The sequence below is a fragment of the Pseudonaja textilis genome, chromosome 5 (assembly GCF_049901715.1).
Source record: "Pseudonaja textilis isolate UNSWEBS1 chromosome 5, rPseTex1.2, whole genome shotgun sequence".
NCBI classification, from domain to species: Eukaryota; Metazoa; Chordata; class Lepidosauria; order Squamata; family Elapidae; genus Pseudonaja; species Pseudonaja textilis.
The window spans coordinates 31,223,745-31,246,791 of NC_141994.1; the positions used below are offsets into that span (position 1 = coordinate 31,223,745).

The window sequence follows — 23,047 nt, forward strand, 5'->3', positions numbered from 1 at the left end:
CTCTTCAGCTGTTAAAATCTCAACCTACATTGAGGTTAACTTTCAGCGATCTTAGTCCTGTTAGTATTACATTTATTTGCCTCCTATCTTGCAATTTGAGGTGGCTCTGACCGCCTTAGAGAAAATACGCATTGTGCTCAACTTACAACATTTTGTTTAGTAACCATTCAAAGTTACAATGGCTCTGAAAAAAGTGACTTCCGACCATTTTTCACACAATCTCATTGCAATGTCCCCATGGTCTTGTGATCAAAATTCTGATCCTTACGCTTGACTCATATTTACAACAGTTGAGGTATCCTGGGGTCATGTGATCACCTTTTGCACCCTCCTGACAAGCAAAATCAATGGGAAAGCCAGATTGATTTAACAAATATGTTACTAACCTAACAACTGCAACAACAATTCATTTAACAACTCTGGCAATAAAGGTTGTAAGAAAAACTACTACTCAGCAACAGAAAATTTGGACTAAATTATGGTTGTAAATTGAGGACTACCAGTAGACAAAAATCCAAACAATTATAAATATAAAAACTGATTAAAAATACAAAAAAACCCAAACTAAAAATATGGATTTGGAGTGGAGACTTGGAGGTGCCTTCTGTGTTAGTACACCAACCAACTCTAGCCAACACCTTTTTCTTCAAGATCCCATGCCAGTAGGCATAGCCAGGTTTTAAGGCTTTTCCTGAAGGCTAAAGGAGAAGGAGCGGCTCTTATGGAAAGATGTTCCAAAGAGTAGGAGCCATGGCAGAAAAGGCTCTTCTCCTGGATCCCACAAACCAAAATTCCTTGGCTGATGGAATCCCCAGTTGGCCCCCTTTCTGCCAGCATGAGTCCTCAAATATACAAAAGAACCAGACTTTCCCAGCAGACTGTTGACCAACTGACTGATTTCAATCTAAGTCAAGATTGGGAGCAGAAGACAATCAAATTACAGACAACCCAAAGAGATGGAGTAAAATTGGCAAGAGTTTTTGAACACAACTAAGAAATTATTATCTGTCCCATCCTGCAATGATTAGTGTTGGATCAAAAAAATTTCCTTCTGGGTTCAGTTCCAAGTGGGGAAAAAGACAGTGGAATCATGGAAGTTGCTTGGAAAGGAGGTTTATTGATGAACAGGATCACATGCCTTAGAGATGTTGGTCGAAGAAAAGGGAAGAGATGCTGAGAGTCCCTGGGTTTTATACCCTCTCTGCTTTGAATTTTCTGGGGCACAGGAAGTGCATCCTGATTGGTTGCTGTCAGAGGTCATATCTAGCTTTGTAGTTGTCTGTATGCTAAGTTTGGTTGAAACTTGGTGGGTGGTGCAATGAAGGGCAATTAAATGGCTCTGCCTGAAGGAGGTAGATCTTTGTTATGTAGAATAGATTGACCCAGCCTTTAATGACTCATTAACAAAGGGGGGGGAGGTGAGTTTCTGCCTCTCTGAGTTTCTATTTCTCTTTTAGGGGAAATATTCTGGCTTTTTAATATATCCTAAAATACTTCATTTTTCTAGGAGAGGGGTAGGTTTTAACTTCCAACGAGAGCAAAACAATATTTTTGCATCTTTGAGCCACTTGTTTGTATAGAACCTTTCCCCATAAAGCAGAATTATGAAACCTGGGCTGCAAAAATCTGAAAAATCACAGGCAGCAAGAAGATATAACAAGTTTTACACATCTAGTTCTCATATTTGTATTTTAGGGCAAGTTGCAGGGCTTCAAAACTGACAATGTAAGATGACAGAATAATGTTTGCTTAAGACTTTAACAGAAGAAATTACATGAACAGTTTTGATACTTCATGAAAATTCACAATGCATTTTTCAGAGAAAGTAAAAAGAATTCCATAATTCCTCTACAGAAAGCGTGAAGTCTACAAGCAGGACATAATTTTACACTGAAAGATTACTTATTGATGACTAGCAAGAAACCAGACCAAAAACTCTCTGTAATCTGAATATGTAACAAGCTATTTGTTTCTGTATATGTATAGTATAATATATGTATTGCTACTGTAAAATAGCATAAATAAACCATACATTCTTCAATGTATTTTGTTCTTATCATTTCCTAATACAAAGGAGAATCATATGTTCTGCATTCCAAGCTGAAGCTGGTTCTCCCTGATCTGTTCTTGACAGGTCACTACAACATTCATTTTTCCTAGTCTGTTAAATTCACATTTCTCTTCCAACATAAATATTCTTCTGAGACTGCTACTCAGGTTTTCTGTCTGAACAAGGTCAACAAGGTTATAGAGGTAAACTACTCTTCTTTGCCTAACTTTCCATGCTGAATGGGAAAGTCTGCCCTCTGTTCAATTTACTGGAATGTGACTATAGGTAGTTCTCGATTTACGACCACAATTGAGCCCAAAATTTCTGTTGTTAAACATTTGTTCAGTGAATTTTGTTCCATTTTATAACCTTTTTGCCACAGTTGTTAAGTGAATCACTGCAGTTGATTAAAATAGTCACCCGGTTAAGTGAATCTGTTTCCCTGTTGCCTTTGCTTGGCAGAAGGTCGCAAAAGTGGATCAAATGCAACCGTCATAAATATGAACTAGTCAACAAGCCTCTGAATTTTGATCACATGAGGCTGGCAAAGGTCATAATTGAAAAATGGTTATAAGTCACATTTTTCAGTGCCGTTATAACTTTGAACAGTCAAAGTGAACTGTTGTAAGTTGTGGACTATCTGTAATGGATTCTGTTGATTTCATGGGTCTGTTCTAAATATAAATATGTTTTGATTCAGTCTCCTTCTTGCTAACAAATTTCACATTCTGGATATGGATCAAAGCTATGGCTTTTCTTTTTAATAAATGTTTACAGTGAAATATGTATTTATTTCAGCACATATTGGGCAAAAAGATTTACATAAATTTCTGCATCAGGAAATATGATTGAAATAATTTTCTTAATGGTCATGCTAACCGAACGTACAATAATTTGATTTAAAAGCCTCAGTTTCAGTCACATGTCTTCATAAATAGTTCTGTAAGAGAATAAAATTTCAAAAGAAATAAGATTAGGTCAAATATTAATGGCTAGAAATTTCCTGATTAGTGCACTTACAGTTTTAAATTAAATAATTGTTTCTGCATATTTATTTTATATTTTATATATAGTTTATTTTCTGTATTTTAAGTATTAATAATATTAAGTATTATAAGTGTTATGTCCCTGGGACTCTCCACAGTCCCCACTCAGGTCCGCTCAAGTTGTGGGGGGGCGTTACTGCCTCCCCATTGGCTGACCACCCCAGCAGCCGGCTATATAAGCAGGCTGCGGGGTTCGGTTAGCCGCTGGTTGTTGCGAGCCCGTTCCAGGCTGGCGAGCTCATTCAGCCCTTTATTTCTAATAATAAAGTATTTGTTGCTTGCAATGCCCTGGCTAAGTCTCTCATTCCTCCGAACTTAACACTGGCGACGAGGATGGGATTCTTTCCAGAGGCATAACGCGACCGCTGAGTCACTAGCCGCTGATCCCAGCTAGAGAGAGAAAGCGATCAGCCGGCGAAAGCGAACTAGGGAAAGTGAGAAAAACGCTGTAGCCGTTTTGCTAGCCTGCAGCGAACGCTGAGCCGCAGCCAGAGAGAAAGCGGTCAGCGAACTAATGAAAGTGAGAGAAACGCCTGTAGCCGTTTTGCTAGCCTGCTACAGAAGGAAGTGTAGCGCTGCGAGTCGCAGCCGCTCATTCTAAAAGGCGCGAAATTCAAACGGCTGTCAGTTGAATTTCCCGTCTAGTAACAGCGCGGTGCTGTAAGCTGAAGTCAGGCGCGAAATTTAAAAAACGCTGCCAACGGCCGTTGCAGCCAAAACACCAGTAGTCCCAGAGAGAGAATTGAGAGTTGTAAAAACACCTCTCCAGAGCTGAAGTCACTAGCCTTTTGCTGGCACAAAAAACCTTTCCTGCTGCTACCCAGAGAGATTTTCTCAACAGGTCATCTAACGAGGATTTCATCATGAACTCCCACCCAGCCTTCCCATCGTTCAAACCGGATGAGGAGAAGTGGGAGTCATATAAGAATCGTTTTAATCATTACATCGATGCCATAGGGCTGGCTGATGCAGGGGAGCACCGGAAGAAATCATTTTTTCTGAGCTATTGCGGGGCCATCGTCTTCGACACTGCCACAGCCCTGGTAGCTCCACGTGAGTTAAGAAACGTCCCCTGGACCGAACTATTAGAAATCCTCACTAACCATTATTCTCCTAGACCCTCACAGATTGCCAGGAGGTTCACCTTCCGCATGAGGAAGCAGACTGAAAAAGAGTCTATCAACCAATACATGGCTGCCTTGAGGACTGCAGCACTCCATTGCGGGTTCGGGAGCTACCTTGATGACATGCTCCTCGACCAGCTCGTATGCGGGGTCAAAGACCTCCATCTCCAAAGACGTCTATTGGCCAAGAAGGACCTCAACCTCGCCCAAGCCGTCGAGGAAGCCTTGGCATCAGAGTTGGCTACCCAATCAGCCATGGAAATCCAAGGCCCCATGCACAAACAACCCGCTGCCACCATCCATTCAGAAGAGGTGGTCAACACAGAGGAGTCCAGCGACCAGGCTGACATCCACCGCCTTGCTCAGACCAGACAACCACAGGTAGGAGCCAGGCAAGAAAGCAGCCATCCGCCTAAGCACATCACCCTGTGCCTGTCCTGTGGCGGATCTCATCCGAGGGCCACCTGCAAGTTCAAGGGAGCCACCTGCAACAATTGCCTCAAAAAGGGGCACATAGCCAGAGTCTGCCAAGCTGCTCGCTGTCCCACGCACGGGGGCCCCTCCTCCTTTTCACGATCGGGTCCACAAAGGCAAGTACTAAACTGTCGCACTCGCCATTTTGCTAAACATACCTGCAATGCCATTAGTAAAATCTCGCTCTCTGTCCTATTAGAAGGTAAACCATGCCTTATGGAGGTTGACACGGGGTCAGCGCTCTCAATTATTTCGTGGAACACCCTCAAGAAGCTGCAGCCCAAGCTATCCAGCTCTCCTTGAGGGACTATCAGGGGAAGGACATTCCGGTACTTGGCAAAGGCAAGTTCCATGTTAATTTTAAAGCTTTCAAAGGTTACCTGCCTCTAGTGGTAGTTAGCGGCAACCTTCCCTCTCTATTGGGGCTTGATTGGTTTCCCCATCTCGGCCTAGGGTTAACAGGAGTCCATGCTGTCTCCACCTCTGACACTGACTCCTTATTCGCTGACTACTCAGACGTATTCAGCAATGAGCTGGGATGCTATAACGGTACCCCCATCTCATTCACAGTAGACCCCCAGGCAGTTCCAATTAGACTAAAACCCCGCAGAGTCCCATTCGCCATCCGGCCTAAACTGGATGCGGAGCTAGACAAGTTATTGAAGCAAGGGGTCATTGAACCAACAGACTTCGCCAAGTGGGAGACGCCAATCGTCACCCCCCTTAAGAAGGATGGCAGTCTGAGAATTTGCTCGGACTATAAAACCACAATCAACAAATTTTTACAAGTTAGCGCTTACCCAGTCCCTGTCATACAACATCTATTGCACACTTTTGAACCCGGCAACATTTTCGCCAAGTTGGACATGTCTCAAGCGTATCAGCAGTTCCCTGTTGACAATCAAACAGCCGAACTGCAAACCATCGCCACCCACAGGGGTGCCTTCCGCTGCAAGCGTCTCCAATTTGGCGTAGCGTTGCCCCGGGCATTTTCCAATCCCTCATGGAGCGCATACTCCAGGGTCTCCCTGGCGTAGTACCCTACTTCGATGATATATTGGTCTCGGCCAGGGACAGACCCCAACTCTTCCAGAGAGTCAGAGCAGTGTTAGACAGGTTCAGACAGCATGGGCTCAAATTAAAAGGGAGAAATGTGCCATTGCCACTAGACAGGTGGACTTTCTGGGCTATAAAATTGACGCCTCAGGTATTCACCCCTGGAATCCAAGGTTAAGGCAATCCATGAAGCACCCACACCAACAACCAAAGCAGAGTTACAAGCCTTCTTGGGGTTATTGAACTTTTACGCATCATTCCTGCCCCATAAAGCTTCAGTAGCTGAGCCTCTCCACAGGCTCTTAGATAAAAACTCTCCTTGGCACTGGGGTCACAAGGAAGACACTGCTTTTCACACAGTCAAATCGTTACTCACTTCTAACGCAGTACTTATTCAGTTTGACCCCCACCTTCCACTAGTGTTGGCAGCTGACGCATCCCCTTTCGGGATTGGAGCTGTTTTAAGCCACAGACTACCAAATGGCTCCGAGGCACCAATCGCCTTCTTTTCTAGAACTCTCTCGTCAACAGAGCGAAACTATAGCCAGATAGACAAGGAGGCTTTAGCTGCCGTAGCAGCAGTTAAGAAATTTCACGAATTCCTGTTCGGCCACTCTTTCGAACTAGTCACGGATCATAAGCCTCTCCTGGGTCTCCTGGCCGGCGACAAACAAACCCCACAAGTGTTGTCCCCAAGAATGACGAGGTGGACCCTATTCTTGGCAGCCTATTCGTATAAACTCATACACCGCCCAGGAAAAACCTTAAGCCACGCAGATGCTCTCAGCCGCTGCCCCCTGCCTGCTCCAGCTGAAGACCCGGCCCCGGTCCATGCTATCTTTGAGGTCACCCAGCTCGACCTTCCTGTCACTGCCCTTGATATCGCCACTAAATCCAAAAAGGACAAAACGGTTGCCCAGGTACTGGACTGGGTGAGGAGGGGGTGGCCGGGCACGAGTATTCCTAACGAATTCACATCCTTTAAAATACGCCAACAAGAATTATCTAGTTTGCAGGGCTGTTTGCTGTGGGGCACCTGAGTGGTCATCCCGGCCCAACTGCGCACCCGAGTCTTGGAAGCACTACACGAGGGCCACCCTGGCATTGTCAGGATGAAGGCGTTGGCACGCAGCTGCGTGTGGTGGCCTGGCCTCGACGACGACATCAGCAAATGGGTAAGCTCGTGTCAACCCTGCCAGGAGTCTAGACCATCCCCTCCAATCACCACCCCCACAAAGTGGGAAAGCGCCAACGCACCCTGGTCCAGACTGCACATTGACTTAGCGGGTCCAGTTCACGGCAGAATGTTCTTGGTGGTGGTGGACTCATACTCTAAGTGGATTGATGTGGCCCAACTATCCACCACCACCACTCAAGCCGTCACCAAGGTATTGACCCGCCTGTTCGTGACCCACGGGCTTCCAGACTCCATAGTTTCTGACAACGGCCCCCAGTTTGCCTCAACAGAGTTCAGCCGTTTTGCCGCAAATCTGGGCATCCGTCACATCTTCACGGCTCCCTTTCACCCCGCCAGCAACGGGTTGGCAGAGAGAGCCATTAGAACCACGAAGGAAGCATTGGCCAGATTCGGCAATGAAGACTGGCACCATAGACTATCCCGTTTCTTGCTGGGTCAACACGCAATCCCGTGCACAGTCACTAATAAATCCCCGGCTGAACTACTGATGGGCAGACGCCTAAGAACCGTGTTAGATAGACTTCACCCTAATTACTGCCCTGACTCACCCCTCGCTTCTTCAGCGGGGAGCAGAGGTTTTGTTTTGCAGGAGAGCATCTTCACGAGGAACTATGCGGGAGACCCACTGTGGATCCCTGGAGTGGTCATTGCCATCACCGGTCCCAGGTCATACAAAGTCCAGTTAGATGACAGTCGCATCTGGAGGAGACACCTGGACCAGCTTCGTAAGTGCCTAGTCACTACGCCCTGCGCAGAACCATGGGCACAACCCAACACACAGGCACCAAGCCAGACTCCCTTCAACTTCAGCCCGGGAGATACTCCACCACCTCCACGTGAGCCACTGAGCGAGGAGCCAGACAGAGACCACGCAGAGGGTATGTCGCCCGAACCAACGTACGAGGACACACCGTTGCCAGTCGGCTGTTCTACCCCCGTACCAACGCAGTCCGCTGAGCATGCCCGCGTTTCCTCATCAGTTCAACCATCTCCCTCGGGCTCCGGGCCAGTGGTCAACGCACCCGAGCTACGACGCTCAGAGCGCCAGCACAGACCTCCGGCTTATTTGAACGATTACTCATGTTCACATCTGGGGGGAAGGGGTGTTATGTCCCTGGGACTCTCCACAGTCCCCACTCAGGTCCGCTCAAGTTGTGGGGGGCGTTACTGCCTCCCCATTGGCTGACCACCCCAGCAGCCGGCTATATAAGCAGGCTGCGGGGTTCGGTTAGCCGCTGGTTGTTGCGAGCCCGTTCCAGGCTGGCGAGCTCAATCAGCCCTTTATTTCTAATAATAAAGTATTTGTTGCTTGCAATGTCCTGGCTAAGTCTCTCATTCCTCCGAACTTAACAATAAGTATAAAATAATTAAGGAGCTTTTAGTTTCATAGAAATGTAATTATTCTTTGGCACAGCCTTTTAAATTTTGTAGTTCAGTATCATATTTCAACTAGAATGTAAATTTTACATTTAAAAATAAATTATTGAAAAGTACTGAATGCAAAGCAGTATTCAAAAATTCAGTATAAATTTTGTTAAATATAATTATCATAAAGTACTTAGAAGGATAGAGGACTAGTGCATTCTGTTTCTATTTGGTCTTGGAAAATTATAAGCATCTTATTATTTTTCCAATATATCTAAATGTTTTTGTCTTTATTCCAAGTTACAGCTTATTATTGAAATATCTAAAAATTGCAGTGCCATGTACTTAAATGTGAAGCAGCTGCATTCTGCTCAATAAATAATACATTGAATTACAATGTCATGGCTATTAATAACCACACTTCAGCTGTTCAGTCCTTTTGTAACTTTACAGGCCAGCATAAAATGTTCTGAAAAACAAGGATATCTAATTAGAGATAATCATTTGCCAGGAAGTTTTCCACTAATTTTTTTCCATGCAACTTAGAATGTCCATTCGGTAAAGAAGTATTTCTTAACCTTGACAACTTGAAGATTGGATTAGAATTTGCATCATTTCAGACCATTGCTAATGTGAAAATTTTCAAATTAAAATGAATTGTAATGAACATGTTTCAGCTTTTGTGGGGCTGAAATAAAAAAACCTGAAGAACTAGAATAACCGAATTGTTTTAAAATCAGGATCAAGAAAGTAATTGGGATTTTTTAAAAGCTATAATGAAATTATAAAAGTAATAAGAGGCAGTCTGGTATAGTGGTTAGGACACTAGGTTAGGAATCAAGACAGTGTGAGTTCTAATCTCACCTTAGACATGAAACCAGCTGGGTGACCTTGGGCCAGTCACTATCTCAAACCTAAAAGGAAGGCAAGGGCATATCACTTCCAAAATCTTGCCAAGAAAACTGCAGCAATATCAGGTACTTCATGACTACTTAAAATCACAGTATGATAAAGACAAGATTAAAGATTGAATTGGGACAATAAAAATAGTTTGGGGAGTATATTGATAATTTATATATGAATTTCTACACTGAATTAAGAACTCTTATGCTAGCAGAAGAATGAAAATAAATATGGGAAACATGATCACAGCAGTAGCATTTTTAGGAAATAAAAAAAGAAGTAGCTAGTGTGTAATGGTCATTCAGGAAAATAAAATCAGAACTATATTAAAGGCTGGCTACATTTCTTATGTTTTATTATGGCTGAGAAACTAAGAAAACTTGGGAAATGTCCGATGAGGCATCTTCAAAAGTGGAATAGTATTTGGAAGGCATGGAGGAAATCCAGAAGTTGCTAATGATAATCTGGGTAAACCTCTTACAATACTAGACAACACAGTATCAACAGTAGATACCTTCACATTTCTAAATTCTATCATAAATCCAGACATAAGATGGACACCTAACATCAAAAAGTTATCAAAAAAGCACAACAAAGAATGTTCTTTGTGCACCAACTCAGAAAGCCTAAACTGCCCAAGGAACTGCTGATACAGAGGAATTATTGAGTCTGTCACTTGCACCTCTATAACTGTCTGGTTTGGTTCTGCAACCCAACAAGACAGATACAGACTTCAGAGAGTAATTAGGACTGCAAAAAAAACAACAACAGATTGCTACCAACCTGCCTTCCATTGAGGACTGTATACTTCACGAGCCAAAAATAGGGCTGTGAAAATATTTACAGGCCCCCCACATCCTGGACATAAACTGTTTCAACTCCTACCTTCAAAACAACTTGATAGAGCACTGCACACCAGAACAACTGTACACAAGAACAATTTTTTCCTGAACGCCATCACTCTGCTAAACAAATGATTCCCTCAACATTGTCAAACTATTTACTAAGTCTGCAATACTATTACTATCAATCCTCCCATCCTTCCTTTCATCCATCCCCTCCCACTTACGACTGTATGACTAACTGTTGCTTGTATCCTAATGATTTTTATTGACTGTTTCCTAGTATGATTTGATTGCTTATTGTACCTATGACTATTATTAACTGTTGTACCTTATGATTCTTGACTCTTGACAAATGTATCTTTTCTTTTATGTACACTGAGAACATATTTATTGAATTTATATTACCTCCTATTTGCCCATGGCGACTCAAGGCAGCTTACAGAATGTAAAACCATATTTTAAAAAAAACCCCAGTAAAAACTAACAAAAAGAATCAAATAAATTAATAAAATATAGTAGAACAAAATCTGAAAAACAAAACAAAAACAAAAAAAATCACCCCCCCCCAACATATGATGGGCTCCATCCCACTCTTTGAATTTAAACAAGCAGTTGGAATGTATGACTTCCAACATCTAATGACCTCTAACTTTACAGCTATTAGATTTATTTTTTAATGTTTGATCCAAATCTATAATTCTAGGAAGTTATTTTGAGAGATCTCTTTTACAACAATAAGCTAACATAAGGGTCAAGTGAATGAGGTGTGCACATATTTCTGGGATCTTTACAATAGAGTAATTCTTCTGAATTTACGAGGTAAATTTATGAGATAATTTACCATAAATTACAGAAATATTTATTTCAATTTAGTATTACCTTGAATTTATCATCACTGTCTCATAAACTAATATATCACAATTTCTTCATTATATTAATTAGCATTGAATTTGATATTCTAATAACATTGCATTAAATTGTACTCCCTTATACTACTTGGAGGACCCTGAATCGGTTGAGAGTTGGAGTGCCTAAATGTAAAAACAATATGCTTAAATGGAGGTACAATCCCGGTACTGGATGAATGAGCCCCTTCTTGGTTTCTTAAGCATTTCAAGTGTTGATACATCAACACTTTTGGCAAGTGAATACTTCAGAATGTATTTCTTGGAGCTCCCTCTTATGCACTTTTGCATATCATATTCATAGATAGATAATCTGGGAGGCTCAAGAGAAAATAGGAAAGGTTTAATGTGAATTTCCTTTACCTGAGGGCAGCTGGCCCACTCCTCCTTTTAATGTAGTGTTGACATTTTGACCTTTATAGCTTCTTCCCCATTCCTTCCTTCCCCAGCCTTATGTTGTGGAGTTCACGATTCCTCTCCCTTTCTTCCTTCTTATTGTCTGGAATAACTTCATAGAATATGAAAGTTTTCTTGTCTGGAATCATTTCATAGAATGTTTTCCTCCTGGTTTGGGGCATCATTTTTATTATATATTTTATTTTGTACTTTTAAATTTCATTTTTGGTCTGCAAAACAGAATTACTCCTATCCCTGGAGGATTTGGGATTGGAACATGCCTATTTGGTTCAGAAGGTGAACCATCCTGAAAGAGTCCCTTGGAAGTCTTGCAGAATGCACATTTTCAGTAAGAACATTTAATTTAAGCCAATAGCTCAGAAAATGATTTACTAACATGGATACAGTCTATAGTCAGTCAGTTTATAGTCAGTCAAAAGACTGTGACCAAAAATTACTTGGCTTTCATTATTCTGAATCTTTGGATATATTTAAAATTAAAATAAATATTGACTTCCCTGCTTATATTATAGGAAATACTACAAAATTATAAATAAACTTTGTTACAAGCAGAAGATCTTCTTCTTTGTTACTCAGAAGATCCAAGTATCCAAGTGATGTTAATAGCATTAACCAGTTATTTATCATGTAAATCAATATAACAGATGGATAAAGGGAAACATTTAAAATCTATTTTAAAAATGCACTCAGTTCCATGGTTTATGTTTTTATCAGAAATGCAAAGAATAAAAGTATCTTCATAACTCAAACAATATTGTGGAATATTCGCTTTCACTGAAGCCTGGCCAGACCATTAATTTATGTAGATAATGCTAGATTTCACTCTCATAGACTGTGATTAAAGAGTCTGTACATCCCAATGATATCATGAAGAGTGCAGATCACCATAATGTTTACCCATGAGGAGAAGTTCATAAACAAACAATCAGACTAAACATGATCCATTAGAGAAGAACAGGCAAACCATTGTGATATTTAAACCAAGAAAAGTAATAGATATTTGCCAAAAAGACCCTGACAGCACTTCACTGGAAAATATGTTTCCAGTTTGGAAGGTATCCAAGAAACAACTGGGGAGTAATGGAAGGCAGGTAAATAGCAATAGTTTTTTTTATGTACACTAGCTGGATTAAAGATTAAAAGGACAACAGCAAGACTATTGTATACGCAAAAATGGAAAGACATTTTGCTCATACAAAGATGAAGTTGGCTGAAATGGCAAAACTGACTACTCTGATTAAAGAAAAAACATAAGTACTTTCGTTTCCACATGGAAACACCTTCTGAATTTTGTGCTTGGTGTGGAAAAGAATGTAACTTTGACTTTGGGTTTTATAGATTGATAGATCTTTATAGAAAGGACTTATTATGGAAAAACTAAAAGCTGTGATTTGATCTTAATGGCCTATTCTGCAACAGAGAGTCGGAAGTCAATGCTCCTTTTTTTCTCTTTTACCTACCTTTCCTCACTTCTCTCTCTCCCCCTTCCCCTCCTCTCTCACTGTTCTTTTATTTACTTTTGTATTTTGCATTTTATAATACTTTATAACCTAATAAGAATGTCTGAAAAAATTAAAGGCATGACATAATATACACACGTATCCTTGAACGCTTAAAAAATGAAGGTGCTTTTCTTTATGAATTATATTTGTTGAACTAAATCTTAAAATTTCAATGGGTAAATAATGATCACACAACTTGGATTGGATGATATAGTACAACAACGTTTTTCCTCTTGCCTAAAATTGTAGAATATTTACCCATGTAAACTGTTCGTCTAAATATTTTTTACACTTTATGATGAAGTTTGCAGTTCCACCTTTGCAAGTTGCTTTGACTCAATTTTTCCCTGTTTCCACTCTTCCATAGTGGTAAAATTAGTCATGTTCCACACTTTTTGTTCTGCTTCTACTTTTAGGATCCAAACTATTGTCTTTAAATATGTTTATTAGTTTTTTTTTACATTTTCCATACAAATTTTTAACAATTTGAGTTCCCAGAAACCATACATACTGTAAGATGATAAATATCATGCTATTAAAGTATTAAATTTGTACAAAAATACTTTAGTTTAATACTCATTGTTACAAATAAAAATACGTATTAAGTGGTTCATGATATGGATTTCATTTTCATTTATTTTTTCTTTCTGGCAGTGCTGGAATATGAGAAAATGTCATGTGAGTGCATAGGGCATAGAAACTTGCTCTCTAATAGATGAAGAAAAGAGTATTATGAATTTTGACAATTCAAAGAGGCCAAAAAAATTATGGTTAAGATATAAAGGTTCAATGTTATCACAGAAAAATCCGGTGTCTTTCCAGTCACTAAGTAACATCAATTATCAAGATAATACAGTGAACCAAAGCAGCTGCTGGTGGGTCTCAAAAATAACTAGCAGCATTTTATTGCTTTGAATGAAAAACAGCAGAATTTGGAAATATGTGGATAAAACATATTTACATTTTAAAATTAAGTCTTCAAAATGGCAAGAGTCAATGAGAGCTCCAACAAAGCTATTTAAATAGATACTTTAAATCAATGCACATTTCATTTCATTTTAAAAAAGAGTCCTGTGTTGCTGTACAAGTTTATTTATACATGTGTTTCCTAAACACAGCAGTTCATATGTTTTTGCATCAATATTACTTTGCTACTGGAATTCAGTTAAGAAAAAAACTTACTTGAATGTTTTTCTTATTAAACCTTGTTTCTGTAAAACTTACTGTTTTAAAACAAATCATTATACGTTCCAAATACCTAAAAGTAAGAAATTCATACAGGCTGCATGACATATCCTAGTCAGTATATCATTGCATAGGGAATAATATAATTTCTAATAAATCATATTGCAACAGAATCTAAAGTTTTACACTCCAGGATCCTGTGTGCACCTTTGTTGAAATGATTGCAGAACAAGTAACAGTTTTTGGTCCCCCTCCACCTTCCCCCACTTTTGTTTAGAGGTAACAGAAACACATTTTGTTAAACAATAACTATGATACAATAATCTTTTGGGCATAGCGATGATATTTTGATATTCCTTCAATTAGCTCATCTTTTAATATAATTTTTTATTAAAAAAAACTCATGTTCCAAGCTGGGGTTACTCTTTTCAGAGACTTGGATGGGGTTGAAAAGAGCTCAGTTTCATTTACAATTTTTTTAATTAATCTACATGAAAACAGTTACTTTTCTCATTAATTTCTCTTGCACATGGAGTTCAACTTGAAATGGCACTATTTGTGGTTATAAAAAAAGTGAGAAGAAAACTCAATTGGGAAGAAAGCAGCAAAGAATGAGCCTTGAGAAATAATCAGAACCTTCCCTGTGTGCTTCTCAACATTAGATAGTATCTGTGTTTCCAGTGTATCAGACATATTAAAAAAAATAGCACCATTTAAATCTCTTGCACAGATACAGCTTTTGGCTATAAAGTGTTCATAGGCTCCCATTTCATCTCTGAACCTGTGTTATGTCCGCTTTGTTGAAGGAACGCGTTGTTTGGATGGCTCCATTGTCCTGTTGAGAAAGTCTGATGCTCAGAGCCCTTCTTTTGGGAAGCTAACGGGTTGCGACTAATAACAAGTTCTAATTTATTATCAGACTCTGCTATTAGGGGTACAACTAGGCAGCAGTCAAAGTCTCTTGTCCGAACATGATTTACCTGAAAAGGAAAAAAGAGAGAATGTTTTCAACCAAAGAAGACAAGTCAAGCAAGCCAAGAAAAGATGGTCTTACATGTTTTAGGTGAAGGATAATATAAGACAGTTCAGACTCAGATAAATAAAGAGCTTGAAATAAAGAAGAAAATATTTGCAAGAGAATGAAATAAACAATGTAATTTTGTAAGCTAATAAATTTAATTTGATTTTTCCCCATTCTATCTAACTTGATTCAGAAGTCTCACAGTGTTTAGCAGTATTATTTAAAGAAAATGAATACATGGTTGCAGCTGTGCAACAGAGATACTGTATTTACCTAAATAATTCTAATTCTAATTTAGAATTATTTAGGACTATTTCCCAAAAGAAAAGTAAACAACAAAAAATAGTAACAATCCCTGCCTTATTCATTCATTCACTCATCCATTCCTTTTCAGCATTCATATACTTCCACTGCACAAGGGCCCCTGATGTTTTAGAAAAACTGCCAGGTATAGTTGAATTATTTAAGTTGAATTGCCTAAAATAAGGATCTTAATTTGGAGAATTCTATCTGCATTTATCACTATTCTTTTTCATACATGGTTTTCTCACACAAAACTACACATACATTGTAGCTAACTCCTCCTTTTAGCAGAAAAATAAGGGAAAAATAGGATAAAGACAGGATGCACAATAAGGATAGCTGTATTGGGAATAATCTATAACCGAAAGGGGAGACAGAACAAAGCGAGATAAGGTAAGAGGAACCAAAAATTAGACAGATAAGGAATGAAAAGAGAAGTGCGTCCTATGAAGGTATTCCAAAACTGATTAAACTTCATTAGAAAAGTAGCTCCACCTAAACTATAACTAATCTTCAGGTTAATCTGCAAAGGAATCCCACTTTTAAGTAGCTACATCTACAATCCCATGTATATCTCCTTCTCATTCCTTTCTTTTTTACATTTTCTTCATTCTTTTCCACTCAACTTTAAAAATTTTTTTATATACTTTTATATTAGACAAAGAAACACCTTTCTATCAGATATTTAATGACACTGATTCCTATCGTATTAATAGATGGAGTGGAATTTTACAAAGTACTATATATTCTCCCTTATTTGGCTTACAAAATAAGTGATTGAGAAAGCAGAATTACATTTGCACAATTTCATATAGAACATCCTCAAATGTCTGTATGTTGAACTTAACTGCTTCAATGTTTGCTTAACATAAATCCCTTTATATTTACTAAATGACTTCTCTCTATTAATTGAGTTCAGAATTGTATAATGTTTCACACTACCTGTAGTAGTCTGTCATATGGCTTCAAACCACCTATATCTCCAGGTCCATCTGGCCGAATATTTTTAACATATACCCCTTTTTCCAATAAGCCATCGGAGACACTGAATCCAAAGTCTTCCATATTAGTATCCTTGTATAAAGTTATCTGTTAAGGGATAAGGAAATTCCTCATAACTTTGTTAAAAATTCAGAAATACTTTTTGCCTAATCTTCCCACATTTTCTCATACACTAAGCATGAGCAATAGTTTCTTTCTGGTATTCTCCAGTCATTTCCATTCCTTGCCCCTTTTCAATATATTAATGAAAAAAATCATGTTAATGAAAAAAAGAGTTTGCATCAAGATCTAGAATACTTAGGGAAGATCATACCAAGATTATAAATTACTTGGCTTTAATTTGGTAAATCTTTAGCAGTCAGCACAGGTTTGTTAAAAATAGATCATGCCAGATCATTCTTCAACATAGTGACGAAATTAGTAGATTAGCGAAATATTGAGGACATAATATAATTAGATTTCAGCAAGGCATTCGACAAAGTAGACCACAACCTACTTCTTGGTAAACTAGAAAAAAGTGGGATAGATAGCATCACCACCAGATGGATTTGCAACTGGCTGACAAATGGTACCCACTGAGTAGTCCTTAAGGGGTCTAAGTCTGCATGGAGGGAAGTAAGCAGTGAGGTGCCACAAGGTTCCGTCTTAGGCCCAATACTCTTTAATATCTTCATTAACGACATAGATGAGGGAATAGAAGGGGAATGTAGCAAATTTGCAGATGATATTAAGCTGGCATGAATAGTTAACACCCAAGAAGATAGGCTCAAGATCCATCTGGATCTTGACAGACTAGAACACTGGGGTGTATCTAACAAAATGAAATTCAATGTAGAGAAAAGTAAAGTCCTACACTTAGGCAAGAAACACCAAAAATACATATATAGACTGGGTGAAACCAGGCTCAATAGCAGTAACTGTGAGAGGGATCTTGGAATCTTAGTGGACAATCAGCTAAACAGGAGTCAGCAGTGTGCAACAGCAGTCAAAAAAGCTAATGCAATTCTAAGTTGCATTAACAGAGGGATACAATCGAGATCAAGTGAGTACTAATACCACTCTATAAAGCCTTAGTAAGACCACACCTAGAATACTGTATCCAGTTTTGGTCACCACACTATAAAAAAGATATTGAGACACTAGCAAAAGTACAGAGAAGAGCAACCAGGATGATTAGGGAGGTGGAGATTAAAATATATGAAGAATGGTTACATGAACTGGGCATGGCTAGTCTAGTGAAGAGAAGGACCAGCGGAGACATGATAGCAGTCTTCCAATATCTGAGGGGCTGCCACAGAGAGGAAGGGGTCAGGCTATTTTCTAAAGCACCTGTAGGCCAGACAAGGAATAATGGATGGAAACTGAACAAGGAGAGATTTAATCTGGAAATAAGGAGAAACTTTCTGACAGTGAGAACGATCAACCAGTGGAACAGCTTGCCCTCAGAAGTTGTGGGAGCGTCATCACTTGAGATTTTCAAGAAGAGATTAGACTGCCAATTGTCAGAAATGGTGTAGGGTCTCTCGCTTGAGTGGGTGGGCGGTTGGACTAGATGACCTACAAGGTCTCTTCCAACTCTGATTATATGTTAAAAAAAATCTAGAAGAGAAAAGTCTTTACAGATTAATCTTATATCATTTTTGAAATCAGAAAGATTCCTTGCTGGGGAGTACCATAAGCATAATATGCTGCAAAACAGCTGACACACTATGAGTATGAGCACAGTGTCATGGCAAACGCATGGCTGACTCAAAATACAAATTCACCATATTTCTCATGTAACTGGAGAAAAGAATTAAATGAAGTAGTACAAAATTTATCCTGAATTCTATTCTCCAACATTTTTATTGACTTTGTAGATGGTAAGAAATAGCAGATAGTTAATATTCTGGAATAAGATTCAAAATCATATTAATATATTATAGAGATGAGATGAAAATATCAATAAAATTAACACAGAAATACAAAATTCTACATAGATATAGGATTAACAGATATTGGTAACTACTTGTGGAAACATCTTGGAATAGTAGCATATTGAATACTTTTTATTACTAAGAATCACCAGTTTGATGTGGCTATAAAAGGAAAACACATGCATAGAAGCGTAATTTTTAAATCATTAGAAGTATTTCACTATATTCTATTTATTCTATTATCTCCACCTACAATATTGTGTCCTGGGCATTATACTTTAAGAAGCATGGGCAAAAATAGAAAAGGTTCGGGAAAGGATCATTAGACAAAAAATAAATATTAGTGATACAATAAAAAGAGTTTAATATTTTTATCCCCAGGGAAACATAACTGAGAGTTGATATGATTGTACTCTTTTTAAATAGTTGAAAACATATGATGTAGAAGAAAATCAAACCCTATTTCTTTTCTTCCAGAATCAGGTCACAGAGTAATGGATGGTAAGTTGCAAGAATGCATATTCCAATTGTATGCTAGGGGGAAAAACATCCTGGCAGTTGCAGCAATTTGATGATGGAACCAATTATTGAAAAAAGAGGTAGGCTACCTTTCATGGAATGAGTAGAAGTGAAAGCCAGGCAGCCACTTCCCGGAGATGCTACAATTTGGATTCCAACCTTATGTGTCAAGGAGAATCATATTTTCAAGAAAAAAGATAGCTGATACCATAGCTTTGTTGTTGAGTCTCTGTTACCACCATCTCCTATCAGCACAAGCAAACATTTACTTTGCTACATTGCAATAAGATGGGAAATCTTCCTTTAAGTACTTTCTCCTGCTATGCTGAAATCAGGGTTCATTAGATGTGGAGCAAGCTGGAATCATAAGTTCAGTTTTAAACAAAATTTGATTTGTTTAAAAGATAGCTATAATTTCTTGGCTAAACCATAATGGGAAGTTATGTTTAATAGAAATTTTTCTACCTTATTGCAGTGTAACAAAAAAAGAAGCAACTACTTATGATGAAAACTTACCTCTTGCTGTATCTCCATGGAGGGATATCAATAGGCATCTTTCTGATAATTTTGATGGGTGGAATAATATACTCCAAAATTCTACACTAACATAAATGTCAAAGAATCTAGCAATTATAAAAAGTTTCATTACCACCATTTTTAGAAGGAAAAATGTGTAAAAATATAAAATATAAACATGAAATATTGTCTTTAAGCATTCTCTTCCATATTCTTTCTGACTAGAGCAGGAAACCCCAACCTGTGGGTCGCAGCCCACTAGTAGGCCATGAAAGGATTTCAACTGGGCTGCAGAAATGGCCAACGAGCACACGCACAAATCCATCCTCACTTGCATGAGTAGGTCTGAGCATGTGCACGCATGCTCCATTTGTGTAAGCAGCAGGCTGCTCGCGCGAAACCATCCCTCTCCTCCCCGCAGTTCTTGATTAAAACATGCATCTTGGATAGTTCCCTTCCCACTTTGAATATTAACAGAAATATCTTTTCCATAGGAACTGTAACTCTTTGATAGAGATGTGCAGTTCAGAAGTATAAAATGTAAATGAATAAATATTTGGTTTCATGCTGAGTTTAGATGCAGTTAAAATAATATGAATGTCAGAGCATTTAAATCAATTTCAGCTGTTTGTATGGTTATTCATTTAATTATTTTACCTCTGTATGCATTTAAGAATGGGGAGTATATTTGCTGAAGCAGTCCATTGGGAACAAATAATATACAACTCAGAGAAAATGCTGAACACTGGTAGTGAATGCTAATTTAATATGCCCCTTGATTATATTGGATATAATCTTATGGTTAGTCTAAGCTGAATACTACCAGAGTAGTAGCATAAAAAACTATTATTCACCCACATTTATTGCAGAATTGAAAATATTGCACTGCTCCATGTTGTTGTGCTGCTTTACTTTACAAAAGAAGAAAAAAAATCAAAACAGTTAGTTAGGCTCTCCTCCTTCTCTTTCTACCATCCTTAATCTCTGTGTCCTAGGAAGGAATATTTTTTGGGGTGGAGAAAGGGGCAGGAGTGAGGTTGCAAACTTCATGATCCAGAGCTTGGCCAGAAGGTGAAATCAAAAAGTCATTACCTTGTGTAACTCCACAGGAGTTGGGGACATGATTTCTTTCATCTCTTGCTTCATTTTCCTAAGGGCTATGGACTTCCTTCCCACATCTGAAGGCAATGTGTTGCTTCGAGTGGTCTGGCTATAATGTGGCCTGGAAATACTTCTTTCCTGAAAGCTGGCTTGTCTTCCTAGATGGCTGCGAACTTGAGAGTTATCATGATTCAGGCTCACTGTACTCCCTGACATAATAGTAGCCTGCAGCATTAATAAACACAGTGTAAAATATGATATATAACATAATGAAGAAGGTATATTACTAATGAAAAGTAGCATATTTTTCTGCTGTTATTGTCAAAATACAGTTGCTCAGGGCAAGCAAATGGCTTGGAGAATAGATGAACAATCTGTCTGGGAAATTGGGGAAGATCCCCGAGAATCCCCAGTGGATCAGTATAAAAGTATATAAATTTTATTAGAAATGTTTAGTGGAACTTTTCCAGATAAAGCCCCAACTATACCTAAACACACACATACATCGATAGACAGACAGACACACATCATGATGTTCTCCCCTTTTGGAGTAACCAAAATTATGCACAGTAGCAGAAGTAGAGTAAGGCAAAGAAAATAAGTCATGATTTAAAAAAAGTAAAAAAAGTAGTTTACATCACCACACATACTATTTCATACAGTCTTTTTATTTTTAAAAAAAATCTGCCTCTTTTGAGGAACACTATCCAACTACAATTTTCTCAACATTTCCTTTTTTTCTGATCTATATACACTTCCTTTATATATTTGCTTGGCAATTTGATCCTCATTCAGTCTCTCTAACCAACCATATGCTTGTTCTACACTGTTCATTCATTGTTGTATTCAGGTCACATTTGTTGGGCATCCATTCGTTTGTACCTCTATTTCAGTTTATTTTACCATACCTGCTTAAGTAACAACAGGGAACTTCCTATGTCCCATCAAGTAGCACGGCATAATGAATGCCAATGCTCACTTTGTCCAATTGTACAGGCTTGGCAACAGCTACAAAAAATGGTGTTACATAACCAGGTCTTATGCCATTAAGGCTTCATAGATGATAACCAATTCTTTGAATTTTCACTAGAAAGAATTCTGGTAACTAGTGTAATTCAAGGAGAAAAAAATACATGGGCCTAATAAGGCATACAAATAATTGCTGTTGAATTCTGGATCAGTTGCATCTCCTAAGTAGGTTTCAAGAGCAGCATAATGTAGAACATTTTGTGATAGGACATGCACAAGACAATCAAACCAAAGTGACTTTCTGAAAGACCTCCTATTCCATATAGCAGAGGAAATGGTTCTGAGGATAAAGGCCTTTTTTTGTCTCACTGCCACCTGCTCCTTGAACAGTAACTGAGTCCAAGAAGTAGTGCACCAGTTCTTTGGGTGGTGCTGGTAGTCTGTCATTCCAAACAAGATTAAATATGAAATAACTCCAGTTTGGGGTATGTACGTGTCCAAAACCTCACAAGTTCTTAGTCTTGGCAGGCTTAAACTTTAGCTTGTTCCTCCTCCATAGCCTCCAGACAAGACATTGGTAGCATCACCATTCACACTACATTTAAATTGTGTTTCATCTGACATATCAAACTCTCACTTCAGCATAGCAAAGTTGACAGAAGCACACTCCTATATATAGTCAACTTTGCTTCCTTTGGCAAACCTTTGGTTATCATAATGCATAATATATTATTCATTAGCTTTCCAACAGCACTTGTAATCTTAATGTTTCTATATAATTCCCACACATTTATCAATTTACTCTTGTTACATATAATTTGTAATCATTCACTCCATTTCCCCAACAAACACAACTACTTTGCTTTTCAGTATTTTAATTTTCAGAGCTATGAACCGAAAACATTAACAACCAAGAAGACATTGCAGACCTTTGTCTTACTCCCTGCTCAGTGCTAAACCATTCACTAAAATTCTTATCTATTCTACACTTTCATAATATACTGTCTTAATTGTATTTAGCAACCAAAGTTCTCATTACATATATAAAGATGTATTTTTATTTCCAGTATTTCCTCTGATTTGTAATAAAGCGATAAATTTAGTGTTTAATTTATTTTTTAAAAATGTTTAGTTTCTGATGTATTCTTTAAGCATTATTCCTTACTACCAAAATAATAATTTTAAAAAACATTAGATCTACTTTGAGAGGAATGAAAGTTAAGGATAGACTGGTAGGAAACGATTAATTTGCAAAACTGTCCCAAAGACTGAAATATAAGTAAGATAATACCTATACCCAATTAATTTTCACTTTTTAAAGGGCTTCTTAAATGAAAAAAATTCTCAACTTACTGAAATATTCATTCTATTTCCATATCCATTTGCTGTGCTCTTAGGAAGAAAATCCATAAGAGAAGCTTGAGCTACATGCCTTAGGCTGAAGTAAACCAAACTGACAAGCCATTTCTCCAAAGTATTCAGAATGTCAATTAAATATAAAACATGTCCACATTAAAATAACAGGCATGCAATATGGAAGCTACGGATCTGAGGCTATGCAGCCAACTTGAGTAGCATGATTTTTATCTTGTCAATACCATTCACATTCATTGTGATGACTCTCTAATTT

The 23,047-nt window shown here is 38.4% G+C and overlaps 1 protein-coding gene across 14 annotated transcripts in view; it reads right to left on the minus strand.

Moving 5' to 3' along the window:
- Positions 1-13,312: 13,312 nt before the first annotated feature.
- GRIP1 (glutamate receptor interacting protein 1) overlaps positions 13,313-23,047 on the minus strand; it is a 286,681-nt gene continuing 276,946 nt past the window's right edge. For all 14 annotated transcript variants that reach the window (XM_087935571.1, XM_087935574.1, XM_087935578.1 and 11 more), the window contains 3 exons: positions 20,440-20,673; positions 16,337-16,483; positions 13,313-15,050 (listed from right to left, as the gene is read on the minus strand). In XM_087935571.1, the coding sequence (XP_087791697.1) occupies positions 14,814-15,050; positions 16,337-16,483; positions 20,440-20,673 (618 nt within the window). In that variant the 3' untranslated portion in view covers positions 13,313-14,813. The remainder of the gene's footprint in view (positions 15,051-16,336; positions 16,484-20,439; positions 20,674-23,047) is intronic.